We start from the raw sequence: 21,643 nt of genomic DNA, 5'->3' as shown, positions 1-21,643 counted from the left end.
GGGGTGTGTGTGTGACTCGAATACAGCACTGAGCCGTGCTTTGCGGGGAGGGGGGGTTTCTAGGGAGACAGCAGGTCCCCAGCCCCTCTGTGGGCTCCTGTTTCTGGCTGCAGGCTCCGTGGAGGTTTGTCTGGGCGGAGGGGTCGCCTGGAGGCTGCATCTCTGCAAAGGGAGTGAGGAGCCGGCTGCGGGAGGTTCACACCCAGTCCCGGAGGTTCTTGCACGCAGGACCCTCCCAGACTAACCAACCCAGCTTCTCTCTCTGTCTCTCCTCTCCACCCTCCTCTCCCCTCCCACCCCGTCCCCGCCCGGCAGGAGTTCGTCATGATTGTGGTGTTCGGCATGGAGTACATCATCCGCATCTGGGCGGCTGGCTGCTGCTGCCGCTACCGGGGCTGGCAGGGGCGGTTCCGCTTTGCCAGGAAGCCCTTCTGCGTTATAGGTACGTGCGGGGGAGGAAAGCCCCCCCCCCGGATCCTCCCCGAGGGGCACCGGAGGGGTCCCAGCAGGGAACTGCTCTCTGCACCCCTCTCTAGGACGCCCACTGGCCCCTGCTTAGCACTGGAGCTAGGGACGAGGAGGACACGCGAGGGCTCTGTGGGGGCGCCTAGAGGCCGTGGGGATGGGCACATTGGGAGAACCCTAACCCAACGCTTCCTCCCAAGCTCTCAGGGGGCGCCATGAGGAGCAAAGCCGAAAGGAGATGGGATCAGAATAGCCCAGCGGTTTTCCAATGACGGGTCGCGCCCCAGCACTGGGGGGGTGGGAGGTCGGGCGCTGGGGTTCATTGCTGCAGGGGGATCAGGTGAGCAGCGGGGGCGCTAAGGCAGCGACCTGCCTGTCCTGGCACTGCAGATTGTGCTGCCCCCCAGAAGCAGCCGGCAGGAGGCCCAGCTGCTAGGTGGGGGGACACCCAGGGCTCCATGCTGTGCTCCTGCCCCAAGCACTAGCTCCGCACTCCCATGGGCTGGGAACCTGCTGCCGGCTGCTTCGGGGGCAGCAGGGTCTGCAGGGCCAGGAGAGGCAGGAAGCCGCCTTAGCGCCCCCGCTGCACCGACTGGGAGCTGCTCAGGAGAGCTGCCTTCTGCCCCAGCCCTGACCCCCCCAAAGCTCCTACCCTCAGCCCACGCCGGAGCCCCCACTCCAGTCACATGTCAGGTGGCGGCATCAACAATTTTCTTCGACGGGGTCACGAGAAAAAGAAGCTTGCAAACCACGGGGCTCGGCTCCGCCGGGTTCCCCAAGGGAAGGGGGTGCCCAGGACTCTGCTGAATTTGGGAGCCTGAGACCCCTTGGAAATTCCCGCCCTGAGAGTAAAGCGCCCCCCACATCCACCCCCACCCCTGCACACCAGAGACAGGAGGGCAGGGCAGGAAGGGGCAGAGTCCCAAAGTCGTCCCCACCAGGGGCACCTGGATGCAGGACTTTGGGGAGGGTCCCAGGAGGGTCCCTGCTGCATCTGAGTGTCCTGCCCCAGGGCTGGGCTGGGCTGGGCTGGGCTGGGGTGGCTCAGAGCTGCGGGGAGCCAGGCCGTGTCTGGAGAAGGACCTGCCCTGCCTAGTCTCTGGGCAAGGGAGCTGGGCAGGGGGGTGGCTCCAAGGGCTGCGCCCAGCATCAGGCTTGGGGATGGGGAATAGGAGGCATTTTAACTGCCGGGGTGGGGAGCCCTGGCTGGGGCTGGCAGCTCGAGAGGAGGTCGTGGCCGACTCTGCTTGGGGAGGGGAGCAGTTTATTGCGAGGGGCGGGGGGCACAGGTGGGTTAGTTTGGCCAGTGACTGGGGACCTCGAGGATGGTTTTCCCCACAGAACCACCCTCCCGCATTTGAAGGGGCAAAAGCCACATCCCCAGAACCATAGTACCTGCTAGCCAGCTACCCCGGCCCCATCCCCACTGCCCTGCCAGCTACCCCTCCCTCATCCCCAATTCCCTGCCAGCTACCCCTCCCCCATCCCCACTGCCCTTCCAGCTACCCCTCCCCCATCCCCACTGCCCTGCCAGCTACCCCTCCTCCATCCCCACTTCTCTGCCAGCTACCCCTCCCCCATCCCCACTGCCCTTCCAGCTACCCCTCCTCCATCTCCACTTCCCTGCCAGCTACCCCTCCCTCATCCCCAATTCCCTGCCAGCTACCCCTCCCCCATCCCCACTGCCCTGCCAGCTACCCCTCCTCCATCCCCACTTCTCTGCCAGCTACCCCTCCCCCATCCCCACTGCCCTTCCAGCTACCCCTCCCCCATCCCCACTGCCCTGGCAGCTACCCCTCCCTCATCCCCAATTCCCTGCCAGCTACCCCTCCCCCATCTCCACTTCCCTGCCAGCTACCCCTCCTAAATCCCCACTTCCCTGCCAGCTACCCCTCCCCCATCTCCACTTCCCTGCCAGCTACCCCTCCCCCATCTCCACTGCCCCGCCCGCTACCCCTCCCCCATCCCCATTGCCCTGCCAACTACCCCTCCCCATCCCCATTGTCCCCGCCCGCTACCCCTCCCCCATCCCCACTGACCCCTGCCATCTACCTCCTCCCCCATCTCCACTGTGCCATCCAGCTATCCCCTCCCCCATCCCCACTGCCCCCCGAGCCAGCTCTCCCTACCCACCTGCCTGTGCTCTGGGTCGCAGATTTCATCGTGTTCATCGCCTCACTGGCCGTCATCGCGGCCGGCACGCAGGGGAACATCTTTGCCACCTCGGCGCTGCGCAGCATGCGCTTCCTGCAGATCCTGCGCATGGTGCGCATGGACCGCCGGGGCGGCACCTGGAAGCTGCTGGGCTCCGTGGTCTATGCCCACAGCAAGGTGAGCAGCCGAGGGCTCCGCGGCGGGGCCACGGGCAGGGCTCAGAGAGACGGGGCGGAGCTGGGCCCAGAGCAGGTGTTTCCAGCTTTGCCCCTCGCCCCGACTTGTGGACCCTGCTCATTCAGGCTTCCCCCTCCCCCCCCGCACTCTGGGGTGACACTGCCCGCTCCCCTGGACCGCACGACATCAGGACCGGCTCTTTTTATGTCCCCTGTTGCTGGTATCTGAACCCCTCGCTGGTGTTTGTGTGTTCCTCCTCACAGCCCCGCCGCAAGGCAAGGCTATGTCCCCCAATCCAGATGGGGAAACTGAGGCACGGCGCGATTTTTTTAAAAATTTTATTGTATTTTATTTTTTTTGCCCATAGCCAGTCCTAGGAGAGCCTCTCACCTCTGACCTGTCCCTTGGCTCTTCCCTGTTACCCACCGTCTCCCCGTTCATTTCGAAACCAACTCTCTCCGGTGGGTAAAGCCCCCCATGGCCTCATCCAGGCAACCGCAGAGAGCGTCCCCCTCCCCCAGCCCCTGGGAATCTTCTCGGCAGCTGCTGCTGGCTGGGGTCCACACCCCCTCCCTGCTCCCAGCCTTTGAGGCCCCGCCCCCTTTGCAGGCAGCGAGCGCTTCGCCCCCTCCGGGGCGCTCTGCGGCAGTGACATTGCATTGGGCTGGGTCCGATTTTGGGGCCTGCCTCACCGCCCCCCCCTTGGCTGTCGTGTCCCCCATCCACCCCCCCCCCCCGTCTGCCCTTGGCAGGAACTGATCACCGCCTGGTACATCGGCTTCCTGGTCCTCATCTTCGCCTCCTTCCTCGTCTACCTGGCCGAGAAAGACGCCAACACGGAGTTTGCCACCTACGCCGACTCGCTCTGGTGGGGCACGGTAAGTTTGGCTGCGGAGCCCTGCTCCCACCGGAGGGCGGGGCGGGCAGATCGGGGGGGGGGGGGGCAGGAGAGCTCTGTCAAGGCCTCTCTGTGTTCTCCCCCACTCCAGATCACGCTCACCACCATCGGCTATGGCGACAAGACCCCCAGTACGTGGCTGGGCAGGGTGCTGGCGGCCGGCTTCGCGTTGCTGGGCATCTCCTTCTTCGCACTGCCCGCTGTGAGTCGCTGGGGGCGGATCCTGCCTTGGCAGTGTTCTGGTAACGCCCATCGCTGCCGGGAGCGAGGGAGAACCAGGCCTCAGGGCTCCTAGGAGCTCAGGCAGGGCTGCCCCAGAGAGAGCAGACAGCTAGAAGTGCAGGTCACAGCCCTGGAGCAGAACAAAGACCCAGACACAGAGATTTTGTTGTTCATTCTCCCTTTGTTTTTGTTCCACTTTCCTCCTTTCTCTTCCTCGTTGCAAGTGCTTCGGAGGACGGGGTCGTAATTCAGAGTGGTCTGAACCGGGGCCGGAGGTCAAGAGGATGGAGCGTAATAAGGACCCATGCAAAGTGCTGCACTTCGGGAGGAACAATCCGTGTCACGCACCCAGAATGGGAAGCGACTGTCTAGGAAGGAGTCCTGCAGAAAGGGACCTAGGGGGCATAGTGGACCACAAGCTAAATAGGAGTCAACAGTGACACTGTTGCAAAAAAAGCAAACACGACTCTGGGCCGAATGAACAGGAAGGGTACGTCTACACTGGCATGATTTTTCGAAAATGCTTTTAAGGGAAAACTTTTCCTTTAAAAGCATTTTCGGAAAAGCGTGTCTAGATTGGCAGGATGCTTTTCCGGAAAAGCACTTTTTGTGGAAAAGCGTCCATGGCCAATCTAGATGCAGTTTTCCGCAAAAAAGCCCCGATCGCCATTTTCTTGATTGGGGCTTTTTTGCAGAAAACAGTCCTGTGCTGTCTACACTGGCCCTTTTGGGCAAAAGTTTTTCGGAAAAAGACTTTTGCCCGAACGGGAGCAGCATAGTATTTCCGGAAAAGCGCTGATGATCTTACAGGAGATCGTCAGTGCTTTTGCGGAAATTCAAGCGGCCAGTGTAGACAGCTGGCAAGTTTTTCCGCAAAAGCAGATGATTTTGCGGAAAAACTGGCCAGTCTAGACACAGCCGAGGGTTGTGAGCCAGACACGAGGAGTCGTTCTTCCGCTCTGCTTTGTGCTAATTAGGCTTCAGCTGGAGTTTTGTGTCCAGTTCTGGGCACCACATTTCCAGAAAGATGTGGAGAAGGTCCAGAGAAGGGCAACAGAGAGGACGAAAGGTCTAGCAGACATGAGCTAGGAGGGAAGGCTGAAGGAATTGGACGTGTTTAGTTTAGAAAAGAGAAGACGGAGAGGGGACATGATGGCAGTTTTCAAATACCTAAAAAGGTGTTACAAGGAGGGAGAATAATTGTTCTCCTTGGCCTCTGAGTTCAGGACAAGGAGCAAGGGGCTTAACTTGCAGCAAGGGAGGTTTAGGTTGGACATTAGGAAAAACTTCCTGCCTGTCCGGGTGGTGAAACACTGGGATAAGTTGCGTAGCGGGGGGTTGTGGACTCTCCATCCCTGGAGATATGTCAGAGCAGGTTGGACAGACGCCTGGCAGGGATGGGCTAGATGGTGCTTGGTCCTGCCGGGAGAGCCGGGGGCTGGACTTGATGCCCTCGCGAGAGCCCGTCCCGCTCTAGTGCTCTGTGATTCTTTCTTGTCCTTGTTTACCCTTTTCTTGCCTGTTTCCTTTCTCTCCACCCCCCTCCACCCCGCCCCCGGAGGAGAGCAAGGCCCCAGCATGGGAGAGAATGGGGCAACCAATACCCCCCTCCTCCCCCCAGTGTCTCCAGCTAGGGACTGCTGGCTCCTAGCTCGTCTCTGGAGCTGCCAGGCCCCCCTGGGGAGGAGAGATGGTTTGGCAGAGCAGAGTCCTGCTTTGGGCTGGGGGGGGTCCTTTGCTCCCCGCCCCCCCCACAATGAGTGGATTGTCCTGCCAGCCAGACGGGAGGTCCTGCTGGCTAATCTGCCTTCCTGCCGGGGTGACAGGGGGCTGCCTCTGTAGGCCCCCCCAAGTCAGCAGGCCCGCGGGGTCAGACTGCGCTGGGGCCATTGTCCAGCTGCCGCACGGGGCCAGGCAGGTTCGCCGTCCCCTTCCGCTCACCCCGGCCCTCTCGCCCGCAGGGGATTCTGGGCTCTGGCTTCGCCCTGAAAGTCCAGGAGCAGCATCGGCAGAAGCACTTTGAGAAGAGGCGGACGCCGGCCGCGAACCTGATCCAGGTACCGTAGGACGCCCGCTCCTCTCCCTGGGGAACCCCAGCTCCTGCCTGGGCTGGAGTCGCTGCACGGCTCCGCCGCCGGCCCTGGAGCTCAGCCTGCAGGTCACCCCCCGCCCCGAGTTCTCCCCTGACAGCTCTGCCCGCGCCCCTCCGTCTGCACGTGGGTCACAGCACTGCCTGCTATCCCCGTCCGCCCCAACACTGCAAACGCCCCTCAGTCTGCAGCCCCCCTGCTCCTCCAGCCCTGGGCTTCCCACACGCACCGCTGCAGCCACACGCACACGGTCTGCCCTGCCTGCAGCCGAGCCCCGGAGCTTGCGGAGACAGGCCCTGGCACATCAGTCCCCTTGTCGAGATCCGCTTGCCAGAAAGGAGGAACTTTAGACTCCCTCCTTATCTGCCTGGCTCAGAGAACAGGCACACACAAAAAAGCCCCCCCACGCCCCTCGCCTATCTCCGGCTGCCAGCTGGTCAGCTGGCCCCGGCTTTCAGAGCTCCCCGGCCCTCTGAATCCAGCCCTGACGTTAATTAATGGAGCCGGGGGCGGCGGGAGACAAAGGACCCCCCCGCCCCAGGAACACCGGCCGGCGCTGCCCGGCACGTACCAGGCGCTGATGGGCTGGGAGCGCAGATGGCAGGCCAGGCGAGGGCTCTGATAAGACGCCCCATTGTCATCGGCCCGTAATTAACGACCCCAGCCTCTTGGGCGTGTTCCCCGAGTCCAAGCCAGAGCGTGGAACCGGCAGGCGCTGTGGGGGTGACAAGAACAGCCAGCCCGGCCCTGCCCTCCAGGGATGTCCGTTCCACGGCAGCGTGACCCACGGCGCTGGGGGCCCTGCGCCCTCCCTGCCTCGTCCCCGTGGACGCTTCCCACCAGCTCTGCTGTCCTAGCCGCACCCGCGGAGGCCCCGGTGGCAGCGGGATTTGCCCAACCCCAGTATTTTCATGCCACACCATTTCCCCTCCCTCCCCGGCGGCTGCCACACCACTGCCCCTCCCTCCCCGGCGGCCAGGGAGCCGGGCTGCCACACCACTGCTCCTCCCTCCCCGGCGGCCAGGGAGTCGGGCTGCCACACCACTGCTCCTCCCTCTCCGGCGGCCAGGGAGCCGGGCTGCCACACCACTGCTCCTCCCTCCCCGGCGGCCAGGGAGCTGGGCTGCCACACCACGCCCGGGGCGTGTAGGCAGTTTTGGGAAGGCAGGGCCTCCCCTTGCCTCCCGCCGCCCACGTCTGCAGCGTTAGACCCAGCTACGTCGGAGCCCTCAGAGCAGAGCCCCGCGCAAGCATCCTGTTAGCGCCCGCATGCCCAGCTGTGCCCCCTGGCCTGGCCCTGCAGCATTCGCAGCTGTGCTCCTCCTGGGCTCCCCCACCGGCCCCTTGGCCCTGCCCCTCTCCCCACCCTGCCAGGCCCTGGCGCCTCCTCCCCGGGCACTGCCAGCTGCGCCTCTCTGTCACCGTCTCTCTCTGGGGCAGGCTGCCTGGCGCCTGTATTCGACCGACGTGAGCCGGGCCTACCTGACGGCCACCTGGTGCTACTACGACAGCATGCTCCCCTCCTTCAGGTAGGCGTGACGCCGCAGGGGCGGGGCGGGGTGGGACGGGGGGGCCCCTCCCAGCCAGCCACCTGCTGATCTGCCAGCCCCTGGGCCGGGCAGGGCTTCGAAAGTCAATGGCCTCCGTGTCCGCGGAGGGCAGGTGAGCGCCGGAGTCGGCCTTGCTGGACGGCCCGGCAGGGCTTAGGAGCAGCGTGGACGGGAGCAGCTTTGCCGCCGGAACTGGGTATGTAGCCGGGGGCTGTTCGTCACCGTCTTCCCAGCCGGCTCTCCGGCTGCTGGTCCCAGCCAAGGTGGGGGCACCGAGGGAGGGGTCCGGATTGTCCCCCGGCCCAGCGAGCAGGGAGAGGGACCAGGCAGGGGATAGTGGGTGGGGTTACGTCCTTTCAGGGTCAGGCAGCATCTCGCTCCTCCCTGCAGGCGGATGGGTCCCGGCAGGCTGCTCCTGGTGCTGCCCTGTGGGGCGCGCCACCCACGCTTGGCACGCAGGGGGAACCCGGTGCCACGGGCGGTGCAGTCTGTGGCAAGGCTGGCTCTGCAATACTGGGGGGCTCTCCAGTAAACCGGGGTCCTGATGCCCACGTTACAGGCGCCCTGCCAGCGCCTGTCCTGGCGTTGGGCCACATCTCCTGCCCACCCCTCGGGGTGTTTTCGGGCACAGTTTGCAGGCTGACTGCGGTGCACCCAGCGGATGGGACGTGGTGCAGGGCCCCTCTGGTGACGCCTTCCCATCTGCGTGGAACGCCCGCACCTTGGCCACCGGTCACGCGCCAAGATGCCCGATGAGGGCGAGCAGTTTGTCAGTGCGGGGGCGCCAGGCAAGCGTGCCCAGGGGGCTTGACAAGGCAGGGACCTACCTGCCTGCCCGTGTGGCAGGCATCTGGCGGTAGGATTCCCTGTGTCCTATCTGGGGGGCTCCAGTCGGTTCCAGACTTCTAGGCACCCCGGAGCTGAGATGCCAAATGCTGCAAGCCGGCGTCAGCTCTCCCCACTCACCCCGGCGTCGCACGGGAGCCGGTGGCGTCGCTCCGGGGTGGAATCGGAACCGGACCGAAGGCCCCTCCGTGAGCTCCGTGGGCCGAGGTCGGAAACGCACCGTCAGGCTGAGGCGTCTGTTAACCCTTCCAATGCCAGCGCTCCCCAGCCCGCCCGCCCACGGACTCCAGAGACTCAGCCCGAATTCTTCTGGACCGTGGGAATAGCTTAATGCAGGGGAGGAAATGGGGGAGGGAGGCACGTGGGTTGCCAGATAAAAAGTTTGCAATGAACAGCCTCCCCATCTCCTCGCGGGGGGCTGGGAGAGGGGAGCGGGCGGCGCTTTCTGCCCAGCCCATCTGCAAAGGGCGAACTCAGCTGTACTCTTCCCCCCGCGTCCTTCGCCTGCTGAGGAGTTAGCGTCCCTGGGGCGGAACGGAGCCACTGCGGAAATTCCCAGCTTCCTCCTCCATCCTCCTCCTGGCCGCCCCCTTCGGAGACCCCTGCCCGCGGCATCCATTCCAGCCCTGCCCGCTCCATCCCTCCCCTGCTCATTCCATTTCCCCGATATGCTGGAGCCCTGCTGGGGACAGGACCGAAGAGGATGGATTCTGCTGATGGCTGCTGCTGCATTTAGCAGCTGCCGGGAGGGTTTCCGGGTGCTCAGAGACCAGGGCGTGGCTGGCTGCGGGCCAGGCTGTGGGTAGCATGCGAGGAGGTGGAAAGGCAGAGCAGAAAAGACAATGTCTGTGCCATGGAGTAGGAGGGGAAGGCCTTTGGAGCATCCCTCTGTGTGGTCTCCCCTATTAAATCGACCTACCTCCTTTCCCCGTCCGCCTGCCTCCCCCAGGAATATCCCCTTGGAAGGGGAAGTCCCGAGGCCTCCGACGCTAAGAAAGACCCCGAGTCGTCCTTGCTTCTGGATTGTCCGGTTGTCTGTCTTGCTGGTCCATACGGGGAAAAGGCTCTGGCCAAGTGCCACTGATAATAAAGTTGCCCCGTTCTACGCCCGCATTCTTGGGTCGGGGAAGGAAACGCGCCCTCCCGTGCCGGACCCTCCCTTCTGCTGCTGCCGTGGATTTAGGCGTCGGGCTGCGCTTTTGAGATGACACGTGGTTTTATGTCGCAAAGAGAGAATTCTTAACAGCCTGACAACAAATCCCTCGATTCCCAGCAGCACCCAAGAGAGCTGGCCTCCTCTGTGGGGCAGAAATGATACCCAGCTGTGGAGCGTTAGACTCCCCACTAGCTTCCCTGTTCCTCCTGAGCCTATCCCGTTCCGGAGAATGTCTAGCGCGGGGGCTGTTTTTAAAACAGACTCCAGAGGTGAGGCTGAGTCGGAGCCAGACTTCCCCGGAGTTCAGCATCTCTCAGACATGGGCGTCGTTCAAAGGGGAAACGCCCCCAAACTGCAAGCTTCAGCCAGGCACAGAATTTGCCTCCCTGCCTGGAGCTCCCTTCTCCCCCCCAATATAGAAATCAAGCTACACCTATGCTGGCATACTATTTCAGCTCTGCTTTTCACAGAGCCAACGGATGGCCCTTGGAAAGGATAGCTCAAGTCCTTGATCTGGGGGAGAGTTGGCGTGTTCCTTATCCTCCCCGTGCCTCAGTTTCCCATCTACCATGGCAGTGACAGCACTTTCCTACCTTGCTGCGGTGTGGGGAGGATGAATACCAGGACGATGGAGAGGCACTCAAGTCCCTAGGAGCGACAGACATCGCATGGATGTAAAATATTCAGAAGGCAGGTGCAAAATGCGGCCAGATCTGCCTCTCGTTCAGTGACTGACATTAAGGCGCACAGGGGCGTGGCCCAAAGCAATTAGGAAATCAGCAGGGGTCACTGCACTGACTTGAATGGGCGTCCGATGCGGGCTACAAATTGTCACCCCAACCGTGTCACACTAAATTGGGAACTTGCCCTGCGTGCACAGATCTGAGGTGCATGATGTGCCCCCCGCGGGCATACACCAGGCCCAAATCCTTTTCACCAACCACTGGTCAATCGCTTCTGATTTGCAGCCAGGGTGAGCAAGAGGTGCACCTGGCCCGAGTGGTTTCATTGCACCATTCACATCTACGTGCGAAGGGTCTTCTCAGAGGTGCACCTGACCCAGTTGGTTTCATTGCACCATGCACATCTACGTGCGAAGGGTCTTCTCAGAGGTGCACCTGGCCCGATTGGTTTCATTGCACCATGCACATCTACGTGCGAAGGGTCTTCTCAGAGGTGCACCTGGCCCGGGTGGTTTCATTGCACCATTCACATCTACGTGCGAAGGGTCTTCTCAGAGGTGCACCTGGCCCGGTTGGTTTCATTGCACCATGCACATCTACGTGCGAAGGGTCTTCTCAGAGGTGCACCTGGCCCGGGTGGTTTCATTGCACCATGCACATCTACGTGCGAAGGGTCTTCTCAGAGGTGCACCTGGCCCGGGTGGTTTCATTGCACCATGCACATCTACGTGCAAAGGGTCTTCTCAGAGGTGCACCTGACCCGGGTGGTTTCATTGCACCATGCACATCTACGTGCGAAGGGTCTTCTCAGAGGTGCACCTGGCCCGGTTGGTTTCATTGCACCATGCACATCTACGTGCGAAGGGTCTTCTTAGAGGTGCACCTGACCCGGGTGGTTTCATTGCACCATGCACATCTACGTGCGAAGGGTCTTCTCAGAGGTGCACCTGACCCGGGTGGTTTCATTGCACCATGCACATCTACGTGCGAAGGGTCTTCTCAGAGGTGCACCTGGCCCGGCTGGTTTCATTGCACCATGCACATCTACGTGCGAAGGGTCTTCTCAGAGGTGCACCTGGCCCGGCTGGTTTCATTGCACCATGCACATCTACGTGCGAAGGGTCGTCTCAGAGGTGCACCTGGCCCGAGTGGTTTCATTGCACCATGCACATCTACGTGCGAAGGGTCTTCTCAGAGGTGCACCTGGCCCGAGTGGTTTCATTGCACCATGCACATCTACGTGCGAAGGGTCTTCTCAGAGGTGCACCTGGCCCGGCTGGTTTCATTGCACCATTCACATCTACGTGCGAAGGGTCTTCTCAGAGGTGCACCTGGCCCGAGTGGTTTCATTGCACCATGCACATCTACGTGCGAAGGGTCTTCTCAGAGGTGCACCTGGCCCGGGTGGTTTCATTGCACCATGCACATCTACGTGCGAAGGGTCTTCTCAGAGGTGCACCTGACCCAGTTGGTTTCATTGCACCATGCACATCTACGTGCGAAGGGTCTTCTCAGAGGTGCACCTGGCCTGGTTGGTTTCATTGCACCATGCACATCTACGTGCGAAGGGTCTTCTCAGAGGTGCACCTGGCCCGGTTGGTTTCATTGCACCATGCACATCTACGTGCGAAGGGTCTTCTCAGAGGTGCACCTGGCCCGGGTGGTTTCATTGCACCATGCACATCTACGTGCGAAGGGTCTTCTCAGAGGTGCACCTGGCCCGGGTGGTTTCATTGCACCATGCACATCTACGTGCGAAGGGTCTTCTCAGAGGCGCCATGTGAACCACATGCCAGGGTCTCGCTTGTATCGCTGTTCAGAGATTTGCTTCTCCCCACTGTCTCCGTGGTGGAGGCTGGTGGCCTTTGCAAGCAAGGAGGTGAAAGCAATATGCAGGACCAATGTTCCCTCTCATTTTTGCCACCCATGTGCGGAATAAATGTTGTGATGTGCACCAACACACGTGCAGATGTGCACCACCAATAGACACACATGCCGGCTGCTGTGGGCACTCTGCCAATCAGCTGGGGGCACTTGAATCTCTCTTAGGCAGCCGCCCCAGTGCTCAGATTACAGGGAACCCTGTACAAGCCCAAATTCAGTCTTGTCAGTGGATTCAGCCTTCCCGCTGACATCAATAGGAGCGGCATCTGCTGACTCCACCACCGGGTTCGGCCCCGTCCTACTGCTTTCTGTAAGCAATCCCAGTGATAGAACTGCCTGAAAACACGGTGGCACTTTCCCAAGCTCTGCCCGCTCATGACACCAACGTGGGACACCCCTCACTGTAGATCGGGGGAGGGGAACCTCTGGCCCAGGGGCCGAATGCAGCCCCCAGCTTGCCTGGATCCAGCCCCCGAGGCTCAAGGCCCCCCATGCATTGGGGAGCCTGCGTTGGCACTCCAGCCTCCCACCCCCCGCTGTCCCACCACGAGGCTGGAGCACACAAAATCTATTAGCCTGGCCCCCCCTAGGTTCTGGTATGCAAAGAGAATGTCAGTGAGGGGGTTTTTTGTGTGTGGCCCCTGACTGATTTATCTGTGGGTCAGTGGCCCCTGACCCAAAAAAGGTCCCCTACCCCACTGTAGATTGTGAAAATCTTCATTCCTCTTCTTTCTTGCGAGACACTTAACAGACTTGACATTCAAACGGCCATCACTAGGCTTCAGAGTAAACACTGCATTGGGCTCAATGGGACGCTCTCTCCAAGTGATTGTTTCAGGCTGTCTGTAGATTCAGGCAGAGGCGTTCTTTCCTGTCGCACTTTGAAGGATACCTACACAACCATGAGGCTACCGGCTTCATTATTTTAAAACCATGAAAGCTGAGATCCTTCCCTGAGCATCACGAGCTGGCCCAGGGTCGCCTGATGGAAGCTGCTCAGAATCTGTCTTTAAAATCTGGGCATTTTTTGATGTACGCCTGCGTGGGTCCCTGCTTTGTTCATGTACGTGGCTTTGCTTTCTTTTGGCCTGGGAAGGTTTAATTTCTCCCTGTTTTTATTTGAACCCACCCCCAGAGAGCTGGTCCTTATGTTTGAGCATTTGCATCGCGTCCGCAACGGAGGAGTTAGGAACTCAGAGGTGAAACGATTGCCCGACGGAGCCCCGCCACCATATCAGTCCTTCACCTCTGGCCCGAAAACCGTCGCCCCGGCGTTTTGCTCCGGGGAAAGGTAGGGAGTCCCCAGTTACTGCTCCTTGGTGTGTCCTTTGTCCCTCCTGCCTTGTGCGTGTGCGTGCCGCCAGCGCTGCTCGGCTGTCTCCTGAGTATGTTCGGCTTCTGTCCGTGTTGGTGTTGGTGCACGCCCTGCTGGCTCCTGGCCTTCCCCTCATAGCTGGACCGTGTGTAGAGGTGTCTGCCTCCTGTTGACTCCTAGCTGATGGCTCTAGTCATTTAGTGCCGGCCGTAGAGACTTGTGCGTTTCAGATCCAAAGGTGCAGGTTCCATCCCCGCGGACGACTCATGCACGAGTGTTTGCACGTGCTCGTGCACGGATAACTAACCCCTAACCCACCTGGCTGTGTTCTGTGTTTCTAGGGTCTCTCCAGCACCCACGGCGGAATCTGGAATCCCAATCGAATGCCCCAGGTAGCAGGATTTGAATCACCCAATCCAAGTAGCATTCCCTCTACAGGTTGAACCTCCCTGGTCTGGTGCCCTCAGGACCTGACTGGTCCTGGATGAGGGATTTTGCCAGACCTGGGGCCATTTCTGGCCCCCCTGCCACCTGGCCCAGCCACTGGTCTCCCGGCTGGCTTCCTTCCCTACCACTAGCCCTGCTGCTTTGACCCCACCGGGCAGGGGTGGATGAGGATTTTGTGGGGCCCAGGGCAGCGCAATTTCACGGGGCCCCCCCTTTTGACACGGCACATGCGCGAGGCTTCGTGAAGTGCGGGGCCCGGGGCGGTCGCCCTGCTCGCCCTGCCCTATATCTGCCACTGCCACGGGGCTTCCCAGCCCCACCGGGCAGCCCCACGGCTACGTCCCGGGCTCCTGGTTTAGAGAGTCCTGGTTTAGAAAGGTTGAACCTGTCCTCCGCTGCGCCTAGGATACGTCTACACTGCTGTGATTGCCGCTCGGGTAGACCCACCGAAACCCGCCACGGAGCCCGGGGGCTCGAGCTGCGTTCCTGCACTGACCCTGCTGTCTGTACGCTTGCCGGCGCAGGGCGCACTAGCGTGGGCTCGCCTGTTCAAGCAGCAGCCTCACGCCATGTGGGCAGCCCACGAAGCGCTGGATCATCCGGGTCACACCTGCCACGTGCACCTCGCTAGGGAGCGGTCTCAGTGCGCGGGAAGTTTTCAATGAGTGACCTGAGCATGCGTAGAAATGAAATGTGCAATACGCACGGTCCGATTCCTGGAGTCAGCTGGGGCGTAGGTGCCAACACAGCGCACCAGACTGACGGGCCGGCCGCTCCCTTGCCCGTGGCCAGCGCCTGGTGCTGCAGATGAAAAAGCAAAAGGCTCCATGTGCATCTAATTCTGCAGCGCGCCCCTAATCATGCAATATTATCTGGCTGGGAAATTTCTCCCGAGCTGCCCGCTGAGCTGGCAAAGCCCTGAAGTCAGGGAAAGGAAGGGCTCTCTCCTACTTGACTCCTCGCCAGCGATCTGATGCGTTGACATTCCCGATTCTAGTTTGAATTTTCCGGCGGAATGTGTCTCAAAGGCGTCTTGTGGCAGTGAGTTCCCCAGGCCTCCTCGTGTCGCTGAGCGCTGCTCTGCCCAGGCATTATGGGAGAGGCTAATTTCGACTGTCTTCTGCACTATACTGTCCTGAACTCTCTTTACCCCTCACGCATCTCCTCTTGCTTGTTTCCTTTTCAAACATCTCTTTAGCCTCTCCTCAGAGAGGCTTCTAGTGACGGGTACCACGGGCAGGCCTGCTGCAAAGTGGAACCGTGCGTCCGAAACTCTCAGTAGAGTGCAGCGGTTAGAGAAGGGCTTGGCAGACCTGGGTCAAGTCCCTGCTCTGGCTCAGGCTTGCTGTGTGATCTTGGGCAAGCCACGTCGCTACTCCGTGCCTCAGTTTCCCATCTGCAAAATGGAGGACGGACTCTCCCCCAGCGGTGCAGCGTGGATAAAACACAGTGCAAGATTCTGAGAGCCCCCGGTGAAAAGCGATACGGGATTATTAGGGCTACGCATAGTTTGCGATGTCGCCACAGCCCCTCGGTGGAGGGCCAGAAGCAGCAGGAGGGTGCTAAAGCCGGCGCGGCCGGGTAAGAGGCAGCTAGCTGTGATGGCCAGCGGCTCCGGGCGACCGAGGAGAAGGGGGCCTCCTTAGCAAGGCTCCCACTCAGCTGCACAGCCGCACGGGCCCACAGCTGCTTAACGAGCCCCGCCCAAGGGCTCACGGCTGCCGCACACGGACCTGCCTGGCTGGGGGGGGGGAAGTCACGTCTCCCTCAGCAATGGCAGCAGCTCCCTGCTGAGGGCAGAGCAGCGAGTCTCTCCCAGCTGGTAGGGAGGGGCCGTATCCCAGCTGGCTGCTGCTGTCACTGATGGAGAAGGGCCCCTCCCTCAGCCAGGCAGCCCCGAGCCCCTAGGCTGGGCTCATTAAGCAGCTGCAGGGCCGTGCAGCCACGCAGCTTAGCCCACATTGCTCCTCCAGAGACACCAGCTGGAGGACAGGCCGGGAGGGCCTCTCCTAGCTCTCTTCCCCCACTCCAGCTGACCGTCAGGGGAAGGGGCTTCTCCAGGCCTTTTTCCTTTGGCTGCACGAGGCAGGCGCTTGTCTCTAGAAAGCGCGGTGGTTAGGCGCGGGGCTGTGGGATGAGCCTAAAGCCAGCGTGTCGGGGTGCACAGCAGGGGTGCGCCCACCGGGAGCGCGATGGGGGATCCGGAGAGCGGGGAAGGCTCCTCACACTGCAAGAGGCATGAAGTGGAATCCAGCTAACCTCGGAGACCTGTGCATTTGTGGGGGGGGCCTAGCTAGGTGGCCCCCAGGCTCCCAGACGAGCCACTGACACGTCCCCGGTCGTCACTAGTAAATACCAGCGCTGAAGAGTCCCGGGCTGGGATGAGACCGAATGAACAGACTGGCGGGTGGAGCATTGTCCGGCAGACTTTCCTTCCACGCTGCCGGTAAAGAAGCTGGAAGAAACCCCCCTGATATGGCCATTCTAGGGGAACATTCTCCCGGGCGAGGGGAGAAGCAACGTGGCCAGCGGGAGAGAACGCACCAGGAGCAGAGCGGAGCATTATTTTGGCTGCTCAGCAGCCAGGCTACGATTCTGTTGACCCCAGGGATGCGTCAACCCACCTGGGAAATCCCAGCCCGTTCTTGGGTGCGGCCCGTTGGCGGACGTGTGTGCTGGATGGGGGAAAGTGCCCCTCCTGCCCTGCCCTACAACGTCCCAGAGGGACTCATGGGTCTCGGAGGAGCGGCGGTGAACCAGTTCAACAGAGACGCCAGCTCCGGACTGCTTTGGTTTTCCTTAGGGCTAGCGGGGGCAAGGGACCGTTTCGCTTCCGTTCCTCCCCTCCTGCCTTCCATGCCCGGGGAATATGGGCTCCATTCTCTCCAATCTGGTTTCTCCTGTGAGCCATAATCCCCAGGCTCTGATTCGCCTTCTGCTACTCCCCAGGCACGGCGTCGGCAGAGGGCTGGGGAGCCGTGCCTAGCCGGGCTCCGCCTGATAACCTGCCCTCCCGCTCCGAACTGGGGAAAACGCTAACGGATCTTTCTCATAAAAAGTCCCCCAAGGAGAGAAATAGCCTGGACGGATGGGCCCGATCCTGCATTCCTGACGCGAGCACGCGGCAAATGCCGAATCGGGCCCTCAGAGGGTATGTCTACACTAGCCCCATAGTTCGAACTAGGAGGCTAGTGTAGACATACCCAGAGTGACGTGATGACCCCGGGGCTTTGCAGTGGTTGGAAGAGCGCGAAAAGAACTCACTCGCCCCCTGGTGGTTCCGACTGGAGTAGCAGCCTGTGATTCGGAGCCGACGGCAAAGAACTGGCTTTTTCCTCCAGGGAAGGCGGCTGGGAGGCAGCCGGGTGTGGTTAGAGCCCACGGCAGGGGTTGGAACTGAGAACCAGCCTCAGTTTCCCCATCTGGAAAACGGAGGGAATGACGTTGCCCACAGTATCTGTGATGCGTGTTGCGATCTTGGGGTGCAAAGGGGTGGGAACACGCGGCGAACGTGAACTCGGTTTGGTCAGAGCTCCCCTTGCACGTCTCTGGAGATGCTGCGCGTCCGTTCCTGTTCCCATGGAGCCGGCTCCCTGCGCCCTGGGGCAAGGGCAGAAGTCGCTCTCCTGGTCCTGGCTGTCACCCAGAGAAGATGCCTTTCAACACCACCCCAGGCCTGCTTCCCGGGAGGCCATGCGCCAGATGTGCGCACTGTGCTCCCATGAGGAGGCTGCAGAATTAAAAGCCCCAAGAGGGGCACTCGGGGGTCCACAATTAGCTTCCAATTCCCGCACAGGAGGGTCAATTGCTGCTCACCCCACGGGTGCTGAGAGGAGAATAACCCTGCTCCATCGCCTCACACCAGTGCTGCAGGGCCTGCCCCAGTTGTGGGGCCCAGGCCATGCCACAGGGATCTGGAAGTCTGCCGGCACTGGAATCTCAGCCCCCAGTGGGACTGGGCCTTAAAGTGAGAGGCTGTTGGAAGGGTTTGGGTACCCCCCATCTGGACCCGTGATCACTCTGTGCTAACATCACCTCTCATGCATTACCATCTTCTTTTTCTCTTCCCCCCCCCCCTCTACTCCCCACCTCCCTGCCATGTCTCTTGCATCCCCATTCATTCCCGGAAGCTGGAAAGAGGAGGACGCGCCACCCCACAAGTGTTTACGTCTCAGGTAACCTTCCCCTCAAAGCCACAGTGCCTGTATTGGCTTTTCCCCACCCAAAGCGTCCTCAGACGGTAGGTGCCCCCAGGAGGTTTTCCCGCTTTCGGCCGCTGCTCCAGGAAATGCATTCGGGGCCCGGGAACCCACGTCAGGGGACAGGTGGGAAATAACCCGCGTGGCGTGGACCGCAATGCTGCCAAGTGGCTTGTGATCAGAAATTGGGTCTGTCTTCAGACTGCAAGAGTAGCCAGGAGGTAGTAAGTGGGAGGGGGGGCTCAAATTCAAAACATTTGTATTTAATATCCATCTAACGACCTGTTTTTGCAGAGAGCTCTGGCACGAAGACATTTGACCCCTCCCTTCCTGAGAGAGAAAGGTGGTTGTTTATGTAGGACCTACACAAATGACAGTGCTTTGTGTTCCTTGCCTCTCTCGTGCAGCAGGTGCAGTTTAGCTGCTTCCAAATCGTACTCAAGAGCCTTCCTGGTGCACCCTTCTCACTCGACTCGATGAGTAAAATCTTGGCTTGAAATAAAATCTAGGTAACAGCCAGGATGCCTCCTTCAGGGTAAGATAGGAGGGAAAGCCTGTTACCTCTCCTTGGAGCAGTCACCAGTGGGGGCAACGCCTGCCCCAAACACCTCGGGGTCATGGCGTTTGCAGGTTGGGTGGTTTGCCAGAGGTCTCCACGTGGCCTCGCACAGGGTGAGAAGTGGCGTTCCACAGCTGGCACCCGCTCTTGGGCTCGCAGCCCACCGCTGCCACCACATGGACACATTCCGTGGAAAGAGCTGCATGGGAGAATCTGTCTGCCTGGGCTTTGGACAAGCAAACTCTACCAGGTAGTCAGGGGTGCCACGTCTCTGCTAACGCTCTCCTTCCACACACACAGCCCTCTCTCCTGGGCAGAGCACGCTTGTAACGCTCTTCTTATCCACGCGAGCCCTCACGGAACGGGACGCGCAGGTTCTAGCCTTGCCTTTTGCAGTCTTCTGGCTAGACCATGCAGTGGTGGCTCTACCACCAGGGGCTGTTTCTCGCTGGACGCTGCTTTCCTTTTCCCAACCAACAGGAGGCGATACCCATGCCCGTGCGCCACGCCACAGCAGAGCCGGGCTCTGAGGCCACGCCCCTCCTCCCACGCCACTTTTGTCTCATTCACTTTCTCTTTCTTTTCTTCTGTATCTTTTATTCCCAACTCTCCAGCCAGCTCTTTAGCAGTAAGCGGAATTTCTTTCGGATTCCTGCCAGCTGGAAACAGAGGTATCGCGTGCTTGGATATGCTTCCCACGACTCGTCGGGGGGCCAGGTCTTGCGGGCACTTTTTGCTTTGGGGGCAGAGCCCGGGTGGAATGCAGCGGATAGCTGGGCGTGTGCATGAGGACCGTCCCTGCCTTGCAATAATGGAGACATGCCTGCTCTCCTGCATAGAAACCGGTGCATCCTCCGCTGCAGAGCGATGGGGGAATTCGGCGGATGGGTAGAGATGGACCAAGACATGCAGCATTAATCATGAGGCTGGTAGTCTAGTGATCAGAGTGCAGGGCTGGCTCTGATGTGACCCTGCCTCCCCGTGCCTCAGTTTCCCCATCTGTGAAATGAGGATGGCGCTCGCCGGCATCATGATAGTGGATGAGCCGAGAAGCGCTGCACAGGTGTGTATCCGACCCCAATGATAACGCTTGGGTGCGTGGATAAAACCTGGACCGGCAGCCCAACCACTTGGGGGTTTTGTTCTGCAAAAGAGCAAAACCTGCCGGAGGAAGTTCTGCAAATCCCGAGCCCTGCTCTGTGTTGGTTCTCCATCTTTGCCCATCGCCCCATGAAACGCTGCACGGGAAATTTACCCCGCAGTGGTGCTGGGGGTGCTTGAATACAAACCATTTCTGGAATGACTCTGAGCTCTTGTAGATCGCTTCGTTCAACTGCTTGGTGGGGGGGGAACGAGAACCCGTCGCCTTTCCTCCCCCGCTGTCTGCAGTCTGCCCCTCTCCTACAGCCCCTTGAATTCTACTTCTGCCTCCCGCCTCACATAACGCCCCCTCGCAGATGAGAAAACAGTTGCTGAGACGCTCCGCCCGTGGGAAATCGTCCAATGGAATCGGTTTCCATCGGAAAACGCCAGGTCAGCGGTGCCAAACCGCTTTGCGAGAGCGCTATTGACGGGGTGACCTTTCAGCAGCTCTCCAGCCCTTTCGTTTCCATCGACGCCGTTTTGTGGTCATACCTGATGACGGGACATAAAAGGCAACACGAGGAAGTGGCAACAAAGCATTGTCCCGTGGGTGGGGCGGGGGGACAAAACTTTTTTGGAACGTTTTCTCGGAAACATTCCGAGAGCCCAGCGCCTCGTCCTGCTTTGAGATGAAACCCCATTTCCAAATCTCTGGAGTTCCGCTGCATGGGGCCAGCCGTGCTGGTGAGGTTTTAGGCTCCGCAGAGCGGGGGTATGAACCCCAGTGTCTATCCTTCCCCCCAGTGTTAGGAGCCAATTCCCAGTCTGTGGCCCAAAGAGCGTGGCTGTCATGTCCCATGGCGGTCTGAGCAAAGCCCCCCAGCCGGTGCTAGGCCAAGAATCGGCCCCCTTCCCACGTTTGTTGGAAGAACAGAGGTTTGGTGGATACAGCGCCAGCAAAGGGAACTACATGCAGTTTGTAGGGGAAGGAGGAACCCCCAGAACTTCTCCGTGCAGCAAACCAACCTGCCCAGCAATCCGTAAAGAGGGGCGCAGAGGGGGAAGGAAGCAGGCATGCCGTGGTGCTCGGCTCCGGCAAGAGCTGGCTGAGCGGCGCAAAAGCCAGCAAGGGAGCTAGGGAAAGAGACGGCAGGGCTCGGGGGTGCAAGTGAAAATGTGAAGTTCCTTTCACCCCTGGAGAGGCGGCTTCTCCAGTTGGGTCAGAGTCTAGTCTGAGATAATAACTAGTAGAAGAACTAGGGGCCACCAAATGAAATGAATGGGCAGCAGGTTTTAAACAAATACAAGGACGTTCTTCGTCACACAGCGCACAGTCAACTTGTGGAACTCCTTGCCTGAGGAGGGTGGGAAGGTTAGGACTATCACAGGGTTTAAAAGAGAACTAGATACATTCATTAAGTCCATCAATGGCTATTACCCAGGATGGGTAAGGAATGGTGTCCCCAGCCTCTGTGTGTCAGAGGGTGGCGATGGATGGCAGGAGAGAGATGGCTTGATCATTACCTGTTCTGCTCACTCCCTCTGGGGCAGCTGGAATTGGCCGCTGTCGGCAGACAGGATACTGGGCTGGATGGACCTTTGGTCTGACCCAGTGTGGCCGTTCTTATCTGGTGTAGTCCAAGTATACAGGGTCGTCCCCTGAGCTGGCTTCTCCCTGTATGTGCAGTGAGTTCTCCTGGCTCTGGAGAGGGGCTCCGCTCCCTGGGTTGCCTGGCCTCATGCCCTCGCCAGTGGGAATCCCACACCTTGAGTGAGGGGGCGGGAGATGCCATCTGGAAGATTAGCGCATCGCCTGCCACACACGGATGAGAGAGTTCTGCTCCGCCCGGTCAGTTCTGCTCCGCCCCCTGTTTGATCCAGGTTCCTGTCTGGGGATCAAGCCGATCTCGGGGTG

At 60.4% G+C, this 21,643-nt stretch overlaps 1 protein-coding gene across 6 annotated transcripts in view; it reads left to right on the top strand.

Annotated features, from left to right (window-relative positions):
• KCNQ4 (potassium voltage-gated channel subfamily Q member 4) overlaps positions 1 to 21,643 on the top strand; it is an 86,678-nt gene that overhangs the window by 46,891 nt on the left and 18,144 nt on the right. For 2 of the 6 annotated variants that reach the window (XM_075909071.1, XM_075909065.1), the window contains exons 3-10: positions 316 to 442; positions 2,621 to 2,796; positions 3,549 to 3,674; positions 3,759 to 3,896; positions 5,878 to 5,973; positions 7,447 to 7,535; positions 13,261 to 13,416; positions 19,260 to 19,316. In XM_075909071.1, the coding sequence (XP_075765186.1) occupies positions 325 to 442; positions 2,621 to 2,796; positions 3,549 to 3,674; positions 3,759 to 3,896; positions 5,878 to 5,973; positions 7,447 to 7,535; positions 13,261 to 13,416; positions 19,260 to 19,316 (956 nt within the window). In that variant the 5' untranslated portion in view covers positions 316 to 324. The remainder of the gene's footprint in view (positions 1 to 315; positions 443 to 2,620; positions 2,797 to 3,548; positions 3,675 to 3,758; positions 3,897 to 5,877; positions 5,974 to 7,446; positions 7,536 to 13,260; positions 13,417 to 19,259; positions 19,317 to 21,643) is intronic. The other 4 variants (XM_075909066.1, XM_075909069.1, XM_075909067.1 and 1 more) reach the window with 4 other exon arrangements.

The sequence above is a fragment of the Pelodiscus sinensis genome, chromosome 25 (genome assembly GCF_049634645.1).
Source record: "Pelodiscus sinensis isolate JC-2024 chromosome 25, ASM4963464v1, whole genome shotgun sequence".
Lineage (NCBI taxonomy): Eukaryota > Metazoa > Chordata > Testudines > Trionychidae > Pelodiscus > Pelodiscus sinensis.
This window is presented reverse-complemented; position numbering and strand designations above follow the sequence as displayed.